The sequence below is a fragment of the Nomascus leucogenys genome, chromosome 6 (assembly GCF_006542625.1).
Source record: "Nomascus leucogenys isolate Asia chromosome 6, Asia_NLE_v1, whole genome shotgun sequence".
In the NCBI taxonomy this organism is placed as follows: Eukaryota; Metazoa; Chordata; class Mammalia; order Primates; family Hylobatidae; genus Nomascus; species Nomascus leucogenys.
The window spans coordinates 13,546,536-13,567,210 of NC_044386.1; the positions used below are offsets into that span (position 1 = coordinate 13,546,536).

General features: G+C 47.0%; 1 protein-coding gene across 3 annotated transcripts in view; it reads left to right on the plus strand.

Annotated features, from left to right (window-relative positions):
- The window catches only part of TRIO (trio Rho guanine nucleotide exchange factor), a 363,663-nt gene that overhangs the window by 327,847 nt on the left and 15,141 nt on the right, over positions 1-20,675 (plus strand). For all 3 annotated transcript variants that reach the window (XM_030813916.1, XM_030813917.1, XM_030813918.1), the window contains exons 41-49: positions 2,158-2,227; positions 4,519-4,608; positions 5,179-5,271; positions 6,337-6,387; positions 6,639-6,716; positions 7,667-7,858; positions 10,519-10,696; positions 12,902-13,695; positions 18,057-18,304. In XM_030813916.1, the coding sequence (XP_030669776.1) occupies positions 2,158-2,227; positions 4,519-4,608; positions 5,179-5,271; positions 6,337-6,387; positions 6,639-6,716; positions 7,667-7,858; positions 10,519-10,696; positions 12,902-13,695; positions 18,057-18,304 (1,794 nt within the window). The remainder of the gene's footprint in view (positions 1-2,157; positions 2,228-4,518; positions 4,609-5,178; positions 5,272-6,336; positions 6,388-6,638; positions 6,717-7,666; positions 7,859-10,518; positions 10,697-12,901; positions 13,696-18,056; positions 18,305-20,675) is intronic.

Sequence of the window (20,675 nt, forward strand, 5' to 3'; positions counted from 1 at the left end):
TCATAGCTCACTGCAGCCTTGAACTCCTGGGTTCAAGTGATCCTCCGGCCTCAGCATCTCTCAACATCTCTAGTAGCTGGGCCTACAGGCACGCAGCACCATGCACAGCTAACTTTGTTTTTCATAGAGACACGGGGCTTGCTGTGTTGCCTAAGCTGGTCTTGAACTCCTGGGCTCAAGCAGTCTTCCCACCTCAGCCTCCCAAAGTGCTGGGATTACAGGCATGAGCCACCACGCCTGGCCCAATTCAATTTTAATGGAAAAAGTAGACATGATTGCTCATGAAGTTCAACTCTGATCCCACTACATTCCCCACATCTATCCTAATCAGGAGGCGATCCATCTGGGTGCTGGTGCTATGTAGCTCACCTTGGCTACCAGAGCTTGTCAACATACCTGTCCCTTTAGTTCACTTCGCTTAAACTTTAAAAATCCTTAATCATCTGAGGATTGCTTAATACTGGCCACTGGTCTTCCAGTGGAATGTTCCAGATGCACTGTCTGCTCCGGTTACCTGGCTGGGCCTTCTGCTCTCCTGTCTTGATGCAACTGCTCCTCCCTCTGCACAGGGTGGAGCACGATGTCATCACCTCCAAAGCTCTGGCCTCTCTCTGAAGCTGAGCTCCAATACATGCTTCTCCGTTAGGCCTGGGTGTTCCCAGTCAGACTCCTCCTCTTCTGCAGAAGCAGATGGGAATATGCTCTTTTAAACTATGAAATACTGGACAGATATGAGGAGGAACTACCGTGGCATGTATGAAGTAATGTTGTTATTTCTGTACTTCCCCCTCCTAATAGAATGTAAAACCCTTGAACCCAGGTCAGAGAGGTTTTTATTTTCATATCCCCTGTGATGTCTAATTATTTGGATTTACAGATAAATTATTGGTAAACTTTAGAAACAGCACTCCAGTTTATAGCTCTGTGCTGTAGACTTACTGAACATCTACAGTGAAACCAATTCAAAAAGGGATATTTTGTATTATGATTTAGTCTCCTACTTCCAAGGCTAGTTTTTAAGGCTGTGAAGGGAAGCTGAAAATGATGCAGTGTTTCTGGGATGTACAGACAGAGACACTGCATCCAGAGATGCTGTCCGCCGCAGCAGGGATAGTAAATCCCTTAGTAAAACGTTGATTGGCATGGTGGTTTGCAGGTTAATGTAATACCAAATATTAACATAAATAAAAATATACTTAAGTGATAACTAAGGTGGACATATATCTTAAAAGACAACTACAGCCCAGAAAACAATGAACATTGTTGTCCTACAGCTATTTTGTCACTGTGATGATACCTAATTTTAATCTTAAAGGGAGCTGATATTTGTAACCTAGAAGTTGATTTTGATAACATTTGAGAAAACTTCATAAAGCTGGCACAGGTAACATATTTAGTTTTGTATATCTGCTGTCCAATTTGAGTCTCTAAAAATTATCTTAGAATGAATATGAAATTCGCAGGTATAAAGACCAAGTATTCAGAAATAAAAAACGTCCAAGTACTTTGAAACATCTATTTTTCACTAATTATTCAGCCTAGGATATTAGCACTTGTGCCCTTGAACAGAGATGAGAATGTTTATTGTCCAAAGACCAGGAAGGTTACCCCAGCCAAGGGATGCACAGTCATGCCTCATCTTCTGTGACTTTGTATTCCTTTATGCTTTGTAGCTTAACAAAGGGTTTTCCTTGCACTGGTTAAGTTTCCATATATTTGTTAAATATATACTTCACACTTCACAGTTGCTCATGTCAGAACAGACTATTGAAAATGTAAACCTGGCCAGGCACGGTGGCTCACGCCTGTAATCCCAGCACGTTGGGAGGCCGAGGCAGGTGGATCACTTGAGATCAGGAGTTCGAGACCAGCCTGGCCAACGTGGTGAAACCCCGTCTCTACTAAAAATGCCAAAAAATGAGCCAGGCATAGTGGTGCACGCCTGTAACCCAGCCACTTGGGAGGCTGAGGCAGGAGAATCGCTTAAACCCAGGAGGCGGAGGTTGCAGTGAACCAAGATCACACCACTGCACTCCAGCCTAGGTGACAGAGTGACACTCTCTCAAAAAAAAAAAAAAAAAGAAAAAATGTAAACCTAAATCTAAAATTAGAAGGCCACACTGGAAATAGTTCTAATATTTTCTCCTTTCTTTTCAGCTTTTTTTTAGGAGAGTTAGAGAAGTGCCTTGAAGATCCAGAAAAACTAGGATCCCTTTTTGTTAAACACGTAAGTACAATAGCATTGCTTCTATCCTGTTCTGATGGTGGCATCCTTAGTCGTTGGTTTGTCAGATTAAAGGAGAACTCACTTATACATTACATGAGTGCGTACGTTTAAGATAAAATCAAACTGCATGGTGTTAATGAGTTGGATTTAAAATCCCCTCTTCAACATGAGTTATCTGCTTTCCCAGTCACCTGGCTGAAGCTGGCTATTTGGCTAGTAACAGTACAGGTTGATTAGAGAAGACCAGAGCCAGGCCTGAACAGTAGTATCTGGGGCGTCTGTGAACAGGCAGGTATTGTTGAGTGGAGATGTAACTATACCTGCAGTGGGTTTAACATAACAGCCAAATAGTGTGTATATCGAAAATAAGTGTATTAACATTAAAGTTTTTTGTTTTTTGGAAAAATCATGATATATTTTTAGAAGTTAGTGACAGGAGTTTTTGCATTTTTGCCAGTCTCTTTAATGTCTCGCTGAATAAAAGACAGCTGGATTTTTATATCTGCTTGTGCATCCAACTCATTGCTGTGTTGTTTGGTTAAAGTATCCAAACAAATCCATCCTCACACACATATAGTTAGAAAAGGATGAGTATTTTAATAGCCTTTTCAGGTAATTATGTAGTTTTCTTAGACACTATACCAAAACTTGACAACTGATCATTTCTTAAAGGTTAGTTGCAATATGGAATCTGAAAACCTACCCATGAACTTCTGCCTTGCTGTGACATTAAATACATTGAACTGTTGGGCTTCGAGGCTCCTGCAGCCATGCGTGGTCCTGTGACATCAGGCATCAGTCCACTGGAAGATACCAGGTCACAGACTTAGGCAGATCTTCCAGAAGTTGACACGTTTCATTACACAGTATCCAAAAATCCAGTTTTTGAATTTGACCACCCATCTCTTTGAAGTCTGTAAGTGTTGTGAAGTTCAGAGTGGCAGATATATATTTTCCAAAACTTTAATTTTTTGCTTGAAAGCTGTAATTTTCACTAACAAACACTGCCAGTTGTTTGCCTTGAAATGACAGGCTTATTTTGTTCATGTTCAAGAAAATGTCTAGCAGATACCCAAGAATAAATAATTATAGTTTGTGTCAATCATTCTTCCAAGTAAAAATGGTGGTCCATAAAAAAAAGTGGTTAGTTTCACTCACAACTCAGTTACATAAGTGCTTTTTCTTGAGACATTTAACAAGTGCAAAGTGTTATGTGGACATCATCTTGTCACAAGAATGCTAGAAAGGTATATACTCCCTGGTTGAATTTTAATACAAAGGATAATGTTTACTCATCCAGGACATTCTTAAGTAAAACTAGTTTTTTTGTTGTTGTTGTTGTTGCTTTTTCTATATATTTGTGGCAGTGAAGAGTTTTTGCCAAGGTGCCAGCAATTTCACCCACCATTGGTTTTGCACATCAGCACAGATGTCAGCACAATGAAAAGGACAACTGACATCTTAGTGGTATTTAGAAAATAGTTCTGACCGAATGGAGCCACTGAAAGGCCTCAGGGGGCCCTGAGGATCTGCACACTATACTTTGAGGATCACTGATTTATGGAAAGGCTCATTGTCTACATTTTTTTTTCCTCTGCCTTTAGGATTTGAGATTAAAGAGCTTTTTCTTCTCTACTAAAACCAACCAGGCTTACTAGGACTATTGGCAGGGTTTGGAGTGATGGCAGTAATTCTTTGTTTAATATTAAGAAGGGTGCTTTGGCCAGGTGCAGTGGCTCATGCCTGTAATCCCAACATTTTGGGCAGCCAAGGCAGGAGGGTTGCTTGAGGCTAGTTTTGAGACCAGGCTGGGCGAAAAAGCAAGACTTTATCCCTACCAAAAAAAAAAAAAAATTTAAAAATTAGCCGGGCATGGTGACACACATCTGTAATCCTAGCTTCTCAGAGGCTGAGATGGGAAGATCGCTTGAGCCCGGGAGTTTAAGGCTTCAGTGAGCCATGATCACACCACTGCCCTCCTGCCTGGGCAACAGAGTGAGACCCTGTCTCTTTAAAAAAGAAAAAAGTTCTTTTGCTACCTTTGGTATTTGGTACTGTAAAGTGAAGGGTTTGGTGTATATGGGGAGTGATGGGGAAGGACTGGTTTTGGAGCCACACCGTAGAATGCTGATCTACATCCTGAATCTGGAATTTACTCCCAAGAGCCTTTGCTATGCAGCTGGGTTTTACGATGATTCCTTTTATGAATGTGCTGAAATGTGCGTGTACTCTTGTATTCTAATCGAACTTCCCATTGTTATAACCCAACTGTTTGCCTTTTTTATTCCTAGGAGAGAAGGTTGCACATGTACATAGTTTATTGTCAAAATAAACCAAAGTCTGAGCACATTGTCTCAGAATACATTGATACCTTTTTTGAGGTAAGACCTAAGATACAAACAGAAAGTATTTCTGAATCTTTCGTTCCAACTGATTTCCAAAAATTAAAGTATCATCGGTTTCCCAGGAGACTAATTTCCAAAGAAAATTAGCCTCAGTGATAAGACTTCTGAACCTTTATTTCTTTCCTGTAAATCAGAGAAATGAGTATGAATTTAGTCTGTGGTCATACCCCTGGCATTCAGAAGACTGCAGTCATTGTTAAAAATAAGGGTTTTTATAAGTGTTACACTTAAGTCTCATTACAAATTCAGAATAATTTATGATCTAAACTTGTAGCCTAAAAATAGTATATATATATTTATATGAATAAAAGAATGCAATTGAAAAAATGCCTTTGAACAAGCATAAAAGACTGCTTTGAAAAACAACTCAGGTGAAAGTGTAAAACTTGGAAATTCTGTGAACTAGCAAAGCTCTAGTTAGTCTAGTGCTTTTTTTCCTTGTTACTTTTACTGCCAATGTTGTAGTCTTTCTGACAATTACAAAGACTAAAAAATTGCCCTTTAATGAGCAGCTCATACGATCTTTTCTCTCTCTTAAAATTGCAGGACTTAAAGCAGCGTCTTGGCCACAGGTTGCAGCTCACAGATCTGTTGATCAAACCAGTGCAGAGAATCATGAAGTATCAGCTGTTACTGAAGGTGAGGAGGTGGCGGGACAGACTCTGGTGTCAGAAGTGAGTTTGCTGAGAAAATAAGACTCAGCGGGGGAAAGAAGGATTTGGTAGGACAGGGGAATCATCTGTGTAACAAGTATATTATTTCTGATAAGTTAATCCTTAAAAATTTAAGAAAATACTTCAAACAATTTTCCCAATTTTTTATTTACATCAAGTTCAGAATGAAGATATCAGTAAAAGTGAATTTTTTTTTCCCACACCACAGACCTTGGAATGCTAATGATTTTTCTTCTGCTCTATCAACTTTAATTATTTTCTAATCTTCTTGGAACCTTGGATAAAAGTAAATTTGGAATCCCTTTGTATTCCTCTCTGTTGGCTTAACACTAGCCCTTGATTGAGTTAAATTCTTAAGCATAACTGAAGGCAGAGTCACATGTTTTTCCGTGATAAAAGTGACTTCAAGTGTATTGAGATTCCTTCATGTACAACACCTAGGATCTGGATGTAGAGAGGGACAAAGAGCTTGTCTTGGATTAAACAGGAACAATCGGATAGATCTGGTGTGACTCTGTGTACTGCAGCTTGAAATCCACATAGGAATGCCTTTTTGTTGTGTTACTGAGAGAATAATATGATAAAGTAGAACTAAAGCACCAGACAGGTTGGTGGTACATACCTGTAGCCCCAGCTACTTGGGAGGCTGAGGCAGGAGGATAGCTTGAGGCCAGGAGTTGGAGGCTGCAGTGAGCTATGATTGCTCCTTTGAATAGCCACTATACTCCAGCCTGGAGAACATAGTGAGAGCTTGTCTATTAAAAAAAAAAAAAAAATTATTTCGGAACTAAAGTGCTGAACCCCAGTGTCTGGCCAGTGTGAGTGGCCAAAAAGGTTAGCTTGTGTGCAGTGTCTCATTCCTGTAGTCCCAGCTACTCGGGAGGCCAAAGCAAGAGGATCACTTGAGGCCAGGAGTTCAAGACCAGCTTGAGCAACATAGTGAGACCCTGTCTCTTAAAAAAAAATAAATAAAAGATCGGCTGCTATTGTCTTTGTCACCATTATCATGTCCTCTCCATTTCCCTTGCAGGACTTCCTCAAGTATTCCAAAAAGGCCAGCCTGGATACATCAGAATTAGAGGTACGTGCATCAGCAGCTGTGCCCACCCAAATCCCCACCAGCCTCTTTTCCTAATCCCTGAGTGTCTCCTAACAGTGGTCTGGCCCTGGGAGGAGGTCAGAGCAGTGGGTGACAAGAGTCTTTCCAGTGCATCTCCATGAACCCTGCACACTAGAGGGTGGGGAAGAAGAACAGAACTTCTTCAGGTCAGAGGACGTCAGATTTTCCCTAGAGGAACTTGAGCTTTCCCTCTTCTCTCTCCCCTCCCACAGAGAGCTGTGGAAGTCATGTGCATAGTACCCAGGCGGTGCAACGACATGATGAACGTGGGGCGGCTGCAAGGATTCGACGTAATGCGGCTCTTGTTCTTTAAGAGAGCTCCTCTGCCTTCATCTCTTTCTCCTGTCTTGGATTATTTCTCTCCACATGGAGAAAGCTGATCCTTTTCACTTGGTTTTCTGGCTTCTCTCACTTTACTTCAATCTGATTGATACTTTATTTCCTTTCTTTTTTTTTGGTGCATTTGATTTGCTTTTTTGGGACTTGCCTGTGCTCAAAGCCCAGCATCTCATGGCAGAAACAAGAAGGACCGGGCTTTGTCTCTTGGGCCCAGTACTCTAAGAGCTGAGTTTCCTTTCCTCAGCACTTAAAGACCATGGTAGCTGTGTAGTAGGACCTCGGAGATCCCCATTCTCTCATCTCTGGGACTTGATACTTCCTCATTAGTTTAAGATATGTTTGCATGAGTTGCTAGACTATTCATATTACATATTACCTATTACATATCCTCAAGATGAATTCAGAACCAGAATCTTCTTTTTAAAATGTGACTACTGAGTTAAGGAGGCAGGAGAAGTTTTTATTTTCTTGCCTACTGTTTTGCTAGAGAATTTAGCATTGAAAGTTCTAGTGCTATGGTTCTCTCTGACGCACACACAGAGGCCGCTGGAGGGCTTCCGAACACTCCCGTGCATGCCCGATGAGTTCCTGCTGGCGGCCCAGGGACCACACTTTGAGAACCACCATTCTAGTATAAACCAGACATTTAAAATTCCACTTTTAATCTGTGACTGTAATTGAGGCGCCAGAGGTCTATACAAATGTTGGCAAGAATTTTATTTAGATAATTATTCTGTTTAGAGCCAAGAACAGTAAAAGAAAAAAAAAAAAGCTCCATAAATTAATAAAAGAAAAATACATTATTCTATAGGAGGAAATCTAAAGAAAACAGAGCTTCAGATAACTTAGAATGCAATGTTTTCTTCTCCCCTTCCTTTTCCCCCTTTATTTCTTGTTTTAGGGGAAAATCGTTGCCCAGGGTAAACTGCTCTTGCAGGACACATTCTTGGTCACAGACCAAGATGCAGGACTTCTGCCTCGCTGCAGAGAGAGGCGCATCTTCCTTTTTGAGCAGATCGTCATATTCAGCGAGCCACTTGATAAAAAGAAGGGCTTCTCCATGCCGGGATTCCTGTTTAAGAACAGTATCAAGGTAATGTGTGTCTGTGATTTCTCTGTGCCAGCGCATGTACCCGTCACACCGATACACTGTTTCCTTTTAATGATGACATACCCTGATGCTGGGTTTAAGTATTTGAGAATTTTCTAGTATATTTCAGAGTCTTTGAATTCACCCCATTTCTCTTTTTACTGTCTGTGTTCTTGAGTGGCTGATGTCTTGTACACACCTCTATGTGACCACAGCCATTCATTCTTACCATGATGAGAACTGGTCATGGGTAGTGTTTATGCACCCCCTTCTCTAGGACCATGGAAAACTGGTTTAAATTTGATAGCACAGATTTGGGGGATGGCTCTATGATCAGAGAAAAAGCTAACTCGGTGTCTTCTTCTCTTCCTCCACTCACCAAGGAGGTACTGAGCACTCAGCAACAGGTTGTGAAGGCTCCAGGAGTGGCCCAGCTGGATGCCCTCCCTGCCCTGACGTAGCTTATCCTCTAATAGGAAAGGAAGACAGAGGGACAAAGAAAATAATTGCAAATGGCCCTCAAGTCTATAAAAGGGACAAACCAAAGGTGAGGTAGAGAAGAGCAGAGGGCAGGCCTGAGGTCCCAGCAGATGACTCCTGGGAGATACATGCCCCCGCCAGGGTCCTCCTGGCTCTGCAGCTGTGCAGACCCTGAGGTCAGAAGGGAGATATACTTCCCTTTGGCAGGGCCTCCTGCCCTACGCCATCAGGGACAGGGAACTCTCAGACTCTGCACACCTGCGGGCCTCACAGCACATAGGCAGAACATTGCGTCCTCCCCCATCCGACCCTTGGCTCAGGCTTTTGTTGGCTGTCCCCAGCAGCCTCCATTTGCCTAAAGTCGGGGTGGGTCTGTCCATGGGCACAGATGCCAGGCTGGGGGCCTCTGCCCACCAGCACCTAGGAGGGCTCTGGAGCCAGACAGTGGGGAAGGAGGCTGCCTCTGCATGAGGCTGCGCTGCGGGCCCTCGCACCTCCCACCACCCGCCTGCCCCTCCAGACTCCGCCTTTTGAGGCCCCTCACCCTGAGGCCATGTCAGGCACAGACCCTCTGGGCTCACCACTACACCTAGGCCTCCGCCCATCCCCTGAACTGCACCCGTCCCATGGACGGCAGCCATTATCTGAACTGTGCACCCATACGCTGAGCTGCACCGATCCTTTGGACTGCAGCCATCATCTGAACTACACCCATCCCGTGCACTGCACCCACCCATCCCCTGCACTGCACCCATCCATCCCCTGCACTGCACCCATCCATCCCCTGCACTGCACCCATCCATCGCCTGCACCGCACCCATCCATCCCCTGCACCGCACCCACCCATCCCCTGCACCGCACCCATCCATCCCCTGCACCGCACCCATCCCCTGCACTGCACCCATCCATCGCCTGCACCGCACCCATCCATCCCCTGCACCGCACCCATCCATCCCCTGCACCGCACCCATCCATCCCCTGCACCGCACCCATCCATCCCCTGCACTGCACCCATCCATCGCCTGCACCGCACCCATCCATCCCCTGCACCGCACCCATCCATCCCCTGCACCGCACCCACCCATCCCCTGCACCGCACCCATCCATCCCCTGCACCGCACCCATCCATCCCCTGCACTGCACCCATCCATCCCCTGCACCGCACCCATCCATCCCCTGCACTGCACCCATCCATCCCCTGCACTGCACCCATCCATCCCCTGCACTGCACCCATCCCCTGAGAACTGCCTACCCATTCTTCTCACAAGTCTTCTGGCAGAAAATCACTCCAGCACTGTAGGAATTTCGTATATATTTTTTACATATTGTTTTCATAAAATTATTTGACATATTTTAATCATGATATCACATACACTTTTATAACATAGGTTTTGTTGATATTTGAGATTTGTTTAATGGTGTCATTTACTCCCTAGGAAGTAAGTAAGGATAAATACTGAGGCATCATAGAGGGGTTTGGGAAACAGGTAATCCCAGACCCATATTTCTAGTTAATTGTTCAGGCTGTTAGTTCCAACTATTAGTTTAACAGCCTTGTAATCCCCATGTACCTGAGTTAAGAGGTATTAAAAAAGCTTCAGATGTTTTCTGAGGCAGTAAAAATGGCAGCTCAACTGAAAAGTGCTTGTTTCAGGATTGAGGTAGGATGAACTTCACTTCGCACTTGGCCAGTGGGGATCAATGTGCTTTAATTTTTTATTGTGGTAAAATACACATAACATAAATGTTCCATCTTTAATTACATAGCTCCTTGGCATTAAGAACATTCATGTTGTGCAGCCATCACCATCATCTGTCTTCACAACTCTTCATCTTGCAGAGCTAAAGCCCTGTACCCATTAAACACTAACTCCCCACTTCCCCATCCCCAAGCCCCTGGCAACCTCCACTCTACTTCCTATCCCCACATTTGACTAAGGACTTCCTGTAAGTGGAATCATAACAATAGTTGTATTTTGGGACTGGCATATTTCACTTAGCATAACGTCTTCAAGGTTCATACATGTCGTATTGTGTGTCGGAATTTCTTTCCTCATTAAGGCTGAAAAACTGTCCACATAGCCCACATTTTATTTGTCCATTCATCAGTCAGTGGACACGTGGCTTGGTTCCTTTCCACCTGTTAGCTATTATGAATAATGCTTTTTTTTTTTTTTTTAAGGTGAGTTGCCTTTGCCTGGAAGAAAATGTGGAAAATGATCCCTGTAAATTTGCTCTGACATCAAGGACGGGTGACGTGGTAGAGACCTTCATTTTGCATTCATCTAGTCCAAGTGTCCGGCAAACTTGGATCCATGAAATCAACCAAATTTTAGAAAACCAGCGCAATTTTTTAAATGGTAATGTGTGTTCTGTTACTAGATGTGTGCTTGCTTTCCTCATGTACTCACTTGTATTTATCTTCCCTCTCCCATTCATATCCATAGTAATGGCAGAACTTAGCACTCACTGCTTTTCAGGCACTGCCTAAATATTGCTTTATTTCATCTTCACAACCACCCTGTGTGGCCAGTACTATTATTATCCCCGCTTTACAGATGAGAAAGCTGGGGCACTGAGCGGCTTAGTAATTTGCCTCGAGTCCCACAAGTTGTTGAGGGCAGAGTCAGGACGCAGAGTGGCCATCTGGCTCTTGGTCTGTGCCCCTCGCAGCTGCACTGTCCCACACATAACATGTAGGAGGGGCCAGTCCTAGGAAGAGGAGTTTGCGAGAACACGAGATGGCATCAGCCAGAGACATTCACGAGGGCCTTGCACACACCTCCTTTCCCCATTAAAAAAATAAGAGACGGGGGCTGAGGGTGGTGGCTCAAGCCTATAATCCCAGCACTTTGAGAGGCCAAGGTAGGCAGATCACCTGAGGTCAGGAGTTTGAGACCAGCCTGACCAACATGGAGAAACCCTGTCTCTACTAAAAATACAAAAAAATTAGCCAGGCTTGGTGGCGCATGCCTGTGATCCCAGCTACTCAGGAGGCTGAGGCAGGAGAATCACTTGAACCTGGGAGGCGGAGATTGCGGTGAGCTGAGATCGCACCATTGCACTACAGCCTGGGCAACAAGAGTGAAGCTCTGTCTCAAAAAAAAAGAGACGGTTCAGTCCTTCCCTGCTTCCGTGACTTGAGGGATTGCAGAGATGCTGCAAAACACAGTGGGCGTGGCCACACTACCCTTCCATTGCCTCTTAATGTATTTGATCTCTTTGCAACTGTTGGCTTCAACACTAGCTTTTAATTTGGTGATCAGCAAAGAACTTTGAGAATTCAGTCCGAAGCTATGTGCCCATGTCATCTGTGTCTTCTGGGTCCTTTGCTTCATGTTCATATTCATGTTCTGCATCTATGCCTGCCCAAGCTCAATAGGATGTTGTAATGTTCTCTGTCACAAGAAAGCCACCTCTACACCTTGCATGACGTTCAAGAGCCAGGAACATAGGCACTCAGTGAAAAATCTCAAGCCTCATGGCATTTTTAGCCAAGTGTTATGTGCTGCCTGGGTGTTAACTCCAAGTTTCTATCCTGCTTGCAAGCTGATAATCATTTACATCTGCAGCTAGGGGTGGGCGCTTGAGGATAGGGAGGCACAGTTCCTCAGGCGCGAAGAGGTTTAATGTGGTGTTCTTATGTGGTGCATTGAGTTCCAATCCATAGCTTGGAATTGAGAATGCTCTAGCTTTTCATCATTGTCTTTAAAATAGAATGAACTGCCCCCAGATGGCACGCATGGTCTATGATGTCAGAGTTTACTTGACACCCACTCAGTTGAGTAACTAGTAATACCTATCCCAGAGGATTAAAGGAGATCGCTAATGGGGTGGGAGCTTGGGACCCTTTCACCTGCATCTTGCACCCCCTTACTCCTGGAAGAGGCTGTGGCCAGCACAGAGTTTGTAGACTGCCTCTGGCTCCACAACGCTTGCTCACACATGCCTGGGGCTGGGGCTGGGGGACTGCATCTGCTTGTATTTTTCAAAGGCTTTAACACTTCAAGAGTTTGTTCATGTTTCTATATATGTTATTTTGGCCTGATTTCTGTTTTTCTACAATGAAGATGTAAGAAAACTCAGGCACCCAAGTCAAGAGATCGGACAGCTTCCCGCCCCAGGGGCCTCTAGGAGCCCCTTAGCTTCCCTCGGGGCTGTGTTCAGCCTGCAGAGCAGAGGTGGTCTATGAAACCGCTTTCACGGCAGCCCCAGGGTTTCTTTTTCACCCCAGGACTCTGGTTTAGGAAAGACCTTTGCGGAAGCCAGTTGGTAGCTGGAGGAGTGCTAGTCAAATCTGTTGCCTTGGTCTTCCTGTCCACACTGGCCCTTTGTCCGGGATGTGCTGAGGAATGCGGCCCCTTCCACCCGCTGCACTCAGCCGGCATCCCAGTTCCTTGGCAAGCAGGGGCCTCTTCTAGCTCTCCTGATGGGTGGGGTTGCTCTGCGCCCCTGCACGGGTGGCTGCCCCATGATCCATCCCAGGGTGGGCCCTGTTCCTCCCTCACCCCGCAGCGTGCTCCTTGGCGCCCTAACCCAGTCTCTCCCGCTGTCTTGTCTTACAGCCTTGACATCGCCAATCGAGTACCAGAGGAACCACAGCGGGGGCGGCGGCGGCAGCGGGGGCAGCGGCGGGGGTGGGGGCAGCGGCGGCGGCGGGGCCCCCAGTGGCGGCAGCGGCCACAGTGGCGGCCCCAGCAGCTGCGGCGGCGCCCCCAGCACGAGCAGGAGCCGGCCCTCCCGGATCCCCCAGCCTGTCCGACACCACCCCCCCGTGCTGGTCTCCTCTGCAGCCTCGAGCCAGGCAGAGGCAGACAAGATGTCAGGTACGTCCACCCCCGGGCCCTCCCTGCCTCCCCCCGGCGCGGCCCCCGAGGCCGGCCCCAGCGCGCCCAGCAGGCGGCCCCCCGGCGCGGACGCCGAGGGGTCCGAGCGAGAAGCGGAGCCGATCCCCAAGATGAAGGTGCTGGAGAGCCCCAGGAAATGCGCCGCGAACGCCTCCGGGCCGAGCCCAGACGCCTCCACCAAGGACGCGCGCGCGAGCCTGGGCACCCTGCCGCTTGGGAAGCCCCGGCCCGGGGCCGCGTCACCGCTGAACTCGCCGCTCTCCAGCGCGGTCCCTTCTCCTCTCGGCAAGGAGCCCTTTCCCCCCAGCAGCCCCCTGCAGAAGGGGGGCTCCTTCTGGAGCTCCATCCCCGCCTCCCCCGCCAGCCGACCCGGCTCCTTCACCTTCCCGGGGGACAGCGACTCCCTCCAGCGGCAGACACCCCGCCACGCGGCCCCTGGCAAGGATACTGACCGCATGAGCACGTGCTCCTCGGCCAGCGAGCAGTCCGTGCAGTCCACCCAGAGCAACGGGGTAAGCGCGGCGGGGGGCCCGCGCCCTCCCGCCCCCCTGCCTCTGTCCCGCCAGCTCTAAACGCCGCCGCGGCTGTTCTCACTAACGTAGCTGCCCGGCGCTCTCCGCTGCCCGCTGCGGCCTCTACCTGGGACCGGGCTAACCCTCCTGCGGGCCGGCCCACGGCGCTACTAACTACTCCTTGCTTTGTTCGTGTCTTCTAATAAGAGCAAGCCGATCATTAACCTTCTCAACGCAGCGTCTTTTGGTTTCTTCCATTTCCAACCAGCAGAAATATCTTCTTGGAACTTTCTTTTTTAACCTCTGACTTCCTCACGCACCTATTTTTTGGAGGGGTCCTTTTCCCTGCTCTCTACCTCCTGTTTAAATTGAAACCTGTACACTTTAAGCTTTTTGCTCATCGCTTGGTTTTGCTCTTTTATGCCTTAAATTATCTTTGCGGCATTTTTGACTCATCTGGGGAAGACCATTCCCTCAAGAAAACTTCCAACAGCAACTCAAAGCAAACTAAGATGACAAAATTGGGGGAAAGAATCTTGTCCACTGGGAACGCTTTACGTCACCGTGTTGCTCTGGAAGACAGAGACTGCTCTGGGCACCTGGTGAGGCGGCTCTGCAGTGCAGGCTGGGGCCGGTCCCTGCGGCCTGCTGGGCTCTGGCCTCGTTTGGCCCGTCACTCATGCTGCCGTCTCAAGCGCAAAGGGTTGCTGTGGTGGGTTTTCCCTCTATTTCCTGCTTCCTCACTGTCCTACCCACCTGTTTCCTACAGGGCAGATGGCCTGGCCCGTAACACTTTCCTGAAGGCATGCGTGAGTGAATAGAACTGTTCTAATGAGTGTATGTTTGAACGCTTTATAAATTTTTAAATACATTTCTCTAAAAGGGTCTGTGTCTCTCTTTATATTAAAAAAAATCTAGCTTTTGCATGTCTTTCTCTTTCCTCTGGACTTATTAATGCCTTAATTGGTTTGACTTGGTCTTACCCTTTCCTACTATTTTTTGTTATGTATTTTGTTAAACTTTAATTGGGGAAGAAATTAACAAATGGGTCTTGATACATTTATTTACAATTGAAGTGGCCGGGTAGGCATCCGCTGTCATGGCCACCGTACTGTGTCCTGCAGAGCAAGGCGGCCTTTCAGTTAGGTTGGACATGCCAGGTAGGCAGGTATGCTAGGTAGGTGGGTGAGCATAGATTTGAGTCCGGTGTGGGGTGGCGGGGAGATGCAGTCAACCCAGTGACGGGCTATACCCATCAGCACTTAGTTGGATACTCAATTTCCAGGTGTGGCCTTATAGCTGTGACCCTCACTGAATCTGCCAGTTAGCATTTAGAGCTCATCATAGCCTGGACACATTCCCATTCAGCACGAGAGGAAATTTCAGAGTCTGTGTTTCAAAATTAACACTTCAGCTGCTCCAAGACAGGAGCCAATGCCAGTCTTCTCTGGACATTCATGAGAAGACATGAAAAATGGCCACACCCTGGCTCCATCCCGAATGCTGTCTCTGAGGCCAAGGCGCAATCTGCAAGTGGCACGTGTTCCCGCGAGCTTTAGGTTGGGAAAGTTGCCTTTGCTTTCTGTCTTCCTCTTCCTACTTGTTCTCATGTGGCAGGGAACCTGGAAAGGGAACTTGCTGAACAGGATTTCAGACAAGTCAAGATGCCTTACAGAAATGTCCTAGAGGCCTAGGAAGACTCCAGAGCTCCAAAGCGGGGCTTTAAAAATGCCCTCCAGGCTGGGCGCGGTGGCTCACACCTGTAATCCCAGCACTTTGGGAGGCCGAGACTGGCGGATCACAAGGTCAGGAGTTTAAGGCCAGCATGGTGAAACCCCGTCTCTACTAAAAATAAAAAGAATTAGCTGAGCATGGTGGCACGCACCTGTAGTCCCGGCTACTTGGGAGGCCGAGGCAGGAGAATTACTTGAACCCAGGAGGCAGTGGTTGCAGTGAGCCGAGATCACGCCATTGCACTCCAGCCTGAATGACAGAGGGAGACTCCGTCTCAAAAAAAAAAAAAAAATTCTCCAGGACTCTGAAGTATATCAGTTAAAAGGGGCTGCAGCCCTGCCCAGCCCCTATATATTTGCACTTCTGTCCTCCTGGAGATCTGCAAAGGCCTCCTTCCTCCTTGATCACTTCTGTCAAGCTGTCTGTGGTCACAGTCAAGCAGCTGTGCCCAGCCCACAGCCCAGCTCCCTCTTCCCCCTTTAGATGAGCAGCTTCTGCAAAGCTCTGCTGAGAGCAGGAGTGACATGGATGTGGATCAACCCAAACCATGACTGCACCAGTCCTTCCTGCGGCTCTGTGGTCTGGCCTTTTGGCCTGCTTTATTGAGCAGCAATAAAAGTGCGTGCACATTGGAGTCACTCCAGCCCTGCCTTTCTTGCACAGGCCAGGTGGCCAGTGCCAGCTCACTGACCTTCCATTCTGAGAGACTGATAACTACGCCCACTGGTGGGGTGGTGGTGAGAATTAAGCAGAATAGACTTGAAATGCCTAGTACATAGGAGATGCCCAGAAAATACTAATAGTTACGATTATAGTAGCAAAATACTCTAATTATGAGATTGTAGCCTGGTATATTACCAAAAGCAGCTATGCTGCAGAAGTTGTTTTTTGTTTACATATTCTTGGAAATTTAGCTTTGTAATCTCAAAACTCTGGACGTTGCCATGTAAGTCAGAATACTAAAGTCCATGCTAAAAGTATAATGCATAAATGAGTATGCACAAGCCAAAGCCTGCCCTGTACAGCATGCTTTTTTGCTGAGGAGCCACAGGCAAACAGTGGGCACCCACAGGGACAAGAACAGGAAGCAGACTCCTCCATGGCAGAGACAAGGAACAGGAGCTGGGCAGCACCGCCGTGTTTTAAGTATGCACCACAGGTCTAGATTCATAGCCCTGGCACCTGGAATTCCCAGTGGCTGGCTTGTTGGCTTTCTCAGGCTTGACCTCATGGAGGAGGGCCAGAGGTCTCTCTTCCCTCTGGTCCTCTTGGCCAGCTACAGCAGTCGCCACCTGCTCCAGCATGTACTGATACTGGCTCAGTAGACCAGGGCTGAGAGGCGGTAGAGCAGGGTTGTCTGACTAATTGCATCTGCACTGACCCAGGATCTGCCCAGGGCGTCGGAGAGCCCAGCAGAAGCCAGCACCTTTGGAGCCTTGGGAACCCATGAACGTCCCGACAGTACCCTCAGTGGAAGCCTTTGAGCACAAGTTCACGGGAACGAGGCACCAGATGCCGTTTCTCACATCCTAACTCGATAGAGGGGACTTGGGCAAGATGCAGCTTCAGGAGTTCGCAGGGGATCTGCATTTCTTCTCCACCCAGAACCATAGGCCACGCGCTAGATGAGAGTCTGGGACAAACACTGCCGTTTGTGTTTCTTCTCAGCAGCTAACACCACTCTGTGTGTGGCCTGGGTAGGGCCTTAAGAAATCTTCTGTCTTGCTGTTGCAATCCTGCCTCACTGACTGGGTCACTCACCATATATTGAGTTCCTGCTGCATGTCAGCCCTGTGACTGAAGAGATCAGGTCCCATGGGGGCAGCCGCCTAAGGGTGGGGGTACGCATCCCACACCAGAATCCGTTCCCAAAGCTTGAGTCACAGCACCTGTGGCGAGCAGCCCTGGGATGCTTTGTGATGTGTTCCCATGGCAGCAGAGCCTTGGGGACACTTGAGTCATGCAAGTTCATAAGAGGGACACCCAGCAAGTTCATATTGCTGGAGACAGAGTCGCTCTCCATACAAGCAGAATAGTGATCGATTTACGTTCAGGGGTTCCGTGTTCTTCTTTTTGAAGAGAAGAAGTAGAAATGATTAGGCATGTCAGCAACTTAGCATGATTCTAGAGTATGCATTCCCAATAACATCCTATCTAGAAGATTTAGGGACTTCTCTGTTATCTAATCGGTCCGTGAAACGAAGATTAATTTTGCATCAGTTAATTTTAATACCTTTCTTTAACTGATAATGAGATTCACAGTGATGTGGCTGTGTTTGCTTAGGAGTAACCTAACATGGCGTCAGCATGAGGACTAAGATGTTCCCGTGAGGGTGCAAGGAAGACCACAGTGGAACGAGCTTCCAAAACCAACGAGTCATTATTGCAGTGAATTTTTTAAGAGCGTCCCTAAATTGCTTTCTAGAGAAATTGCATTTTCAGTTATTGAAATAGATGCACACAGTTAGCCAGAGGGTAAAGGAGATGTTGAAAGTTTCTCGGTGCTTGCCTGGTGAGCCCTGCACGGGGTCATGGTGCCATGGGGCACACTGACAAGGGATTTCATGTGATCAGGTCTCGTTTCAGTTCCTCCCTGCCTTTCTCTGTCTTCATCTGTCCCTCTGCAGAGTGAAAGCAGCAGCAGTAGCAACATCTCCACCATGTTGGTGACACACGATTACACGGCAGTGAAGGAGGATGAGATCAACGTCTACCAAGGAGAGGTCGTTCAAATTCTGGCCAGCAACCAGCAGAACATGTTTCTGGTGTTCCGAGCCGCCACTGACCAGTGCCCCGCAGCCGAGGGCTGGATTCCGGGCTTTGTCCTGGGCCACACCAGTGCAGTCATCATGGAGAACCCGGACGGGACTCTCAAGTGAGTGCTTGACAGTAACGGCGGCCTGGCAGGCAGCAGAGGGAGGGGGCACAGCACCCATGAGGCACACGACCTCAGACGGGGTAAGCATGTGGAAGGGAGAGCTGCGCTGGTATGTTAGAACAGGCTCAGCTCGGAGCACATGGGAAGATGGGTGGCCTTCCATCTCACACACTCAGTCTCACAGGGTCTTTGAATAATCTGCATTTAGAAATAGTCTGTTGTAGCACATTGTTCAGGAATCCCATTTGACAGCTTTTTGTGTTAGTCATAACTCAAGAAAGTGTTGGGGTTGTTTGTTTGTCTTTTAAGAAACCAAATGGGAAAATGTCCCCTATCTTTGTTTCTTTGAAATACATTCTGAGGCCCCATGTTAGTTAGGGCCCTTCAGAGGAGCGGGACCAGTAGGGAGTGTGCAGAGATGTCGGTGCAGACACAGGCACACCTTGGGTTTTTTTGTGCTTTACTTTAAATGTGCTTTGAAGACATTGCCTTTTTTACACGAGTTTTGTGGCAGCCCTATGTCAAGCAAGTCTCTCGGTGCCATTTGTCCAACAACGTATGCTCACACTCTGTATTTGTGTCACATTTTGGTGATTCTCAAATATTTCACGCATTTTGTTATTGTATTTGTTATGGTGATATGTAGTTAGTGATGTTTGACGTTACCATTATAATTGTTTTGAGGAACAATGAACTGCACACATACAAGATGCCATACATAATAAACGTGTGTTCTGACTGCTCCACCAACTGTCCATTCTGCCATGTGTCTCCCTCTCCTCAGGCCTGCCTGAGACACAACTGTATCGAAATCAGACCAGTTAATAACCCTACAGTGGCCCCTAAATGTTCAAGTGGAAGAGTCACATGTCTCTCACTTTAAATCAAAAGCCAGAAGCTTAGTGAGGAAGGCATGTCAAAAGTGGATGTAGGCCGAAAGCTAAGCACCTCTTGCACCAAACAGTTAGCTAAATTGTGAATGCAAAGGAAATAAAAGTGCTACCCCACTAAACACACAAATAGTAAGAAGGTGAAACAGCCTTTGCTGAGGCAGAGAAAGTTTGAGTGGTCTGGATAGAAGATCAGACCAGCCACAACCTTGCCTTAAGCCAAAGCCCAACCTAGAACAAGGCCCCATCTCTCTCCAGTTCTATAAAGGCTGAGAGAGATGAGGAAACTGCAGAAGAAAAGTTGCAGACTAGCAGAGGTTGATTCATGAGGCTTAAGGAAAGCTAATCCTGTAACATAAAAGGGTTAGAGGCCAATGCAGCTGGTGGCTTTAAGTTGAATCCAATGCACATTTACCCTTCTGAAAGTCCTGGGGTCCTTAAGAACCATGCTAATTATCATCACACCTTATATACCAAAAGGTGAATTCAGTTAAGAAACATGAAGCCGATTTTGCTGCACTGAGTATTATTTTACTGAATTTGATGGTGGTTTTTACAACTCTTCATCCCCCTGGAATGCCTGCTGTGGTCGAGGCATCTACTCTGCCTGTGCTCTAGAAATGGAACAACAAAGCCTGGCTGACAGCACATCTGTACACCATGTATTTACAGCAAGGTTTACTGAATATTTTAAGCCCACTGTCAACACGTACTGCTCAGAAAACAAAAATTCTTTAAAAACATTACTGTTCTTTGACAATGCACCTGGTTACCCAAGAGCTCTGATGGAGATGCGCCAGGGGATTCGTGTTGTTTTCTTGCCTGCTAAGACAACATCCATGCTACAGCCCACGGATCAAGGAGTAATTTGGACCTTCAAGTCTTATTTAAGAAATGCATTTTGGTCGGAGAGGCTGAGGCAGGAGAATGGCGTGAACCCGGGAGGTGGAGCTTGCAGTGAGCCAAGATCGCGCCACTGCACTCCAGCCTGGGTGGCAGAGCGAGACTCCGTCTCAAAAAAAAAAAAAAGAAATACATTTTGGGCTGGGCATGGTGGCTGACGCTTGTCATCCCAGCACTTTGGGAGGCCAAGGCGGGTGGATCACCTGAGGTCAGGAGTTCGAGACCAGCCTGACAAGTATGGTGAAACCCAGGCTCTACTAAAAATACAAAAACTAGCTGGGCGTGGTGGCGTGTGCCTGTGGTCCCAGCTACTTGGGAGGCTGAGACAGGAGAATTGCTTGAACCCAGGAGGCAGAGGTTGCATTGAGCCTAGATCACGCCACTGCACTCCAGCCTGGGCAATAGAGCGAGACTCTGTCTCAAAAAAAAAAAAAAGAAAAAGAAATACATAAATACATTTTGTAATGCTGTAGCTACCATAGGCAGTGATGTCTCCAGTGGATCTGCGCAAAGTAAATTGAAAACCTTCTGGAGAGGATTCACCATTCCACATGTCATGAAGAACACTCATGAAT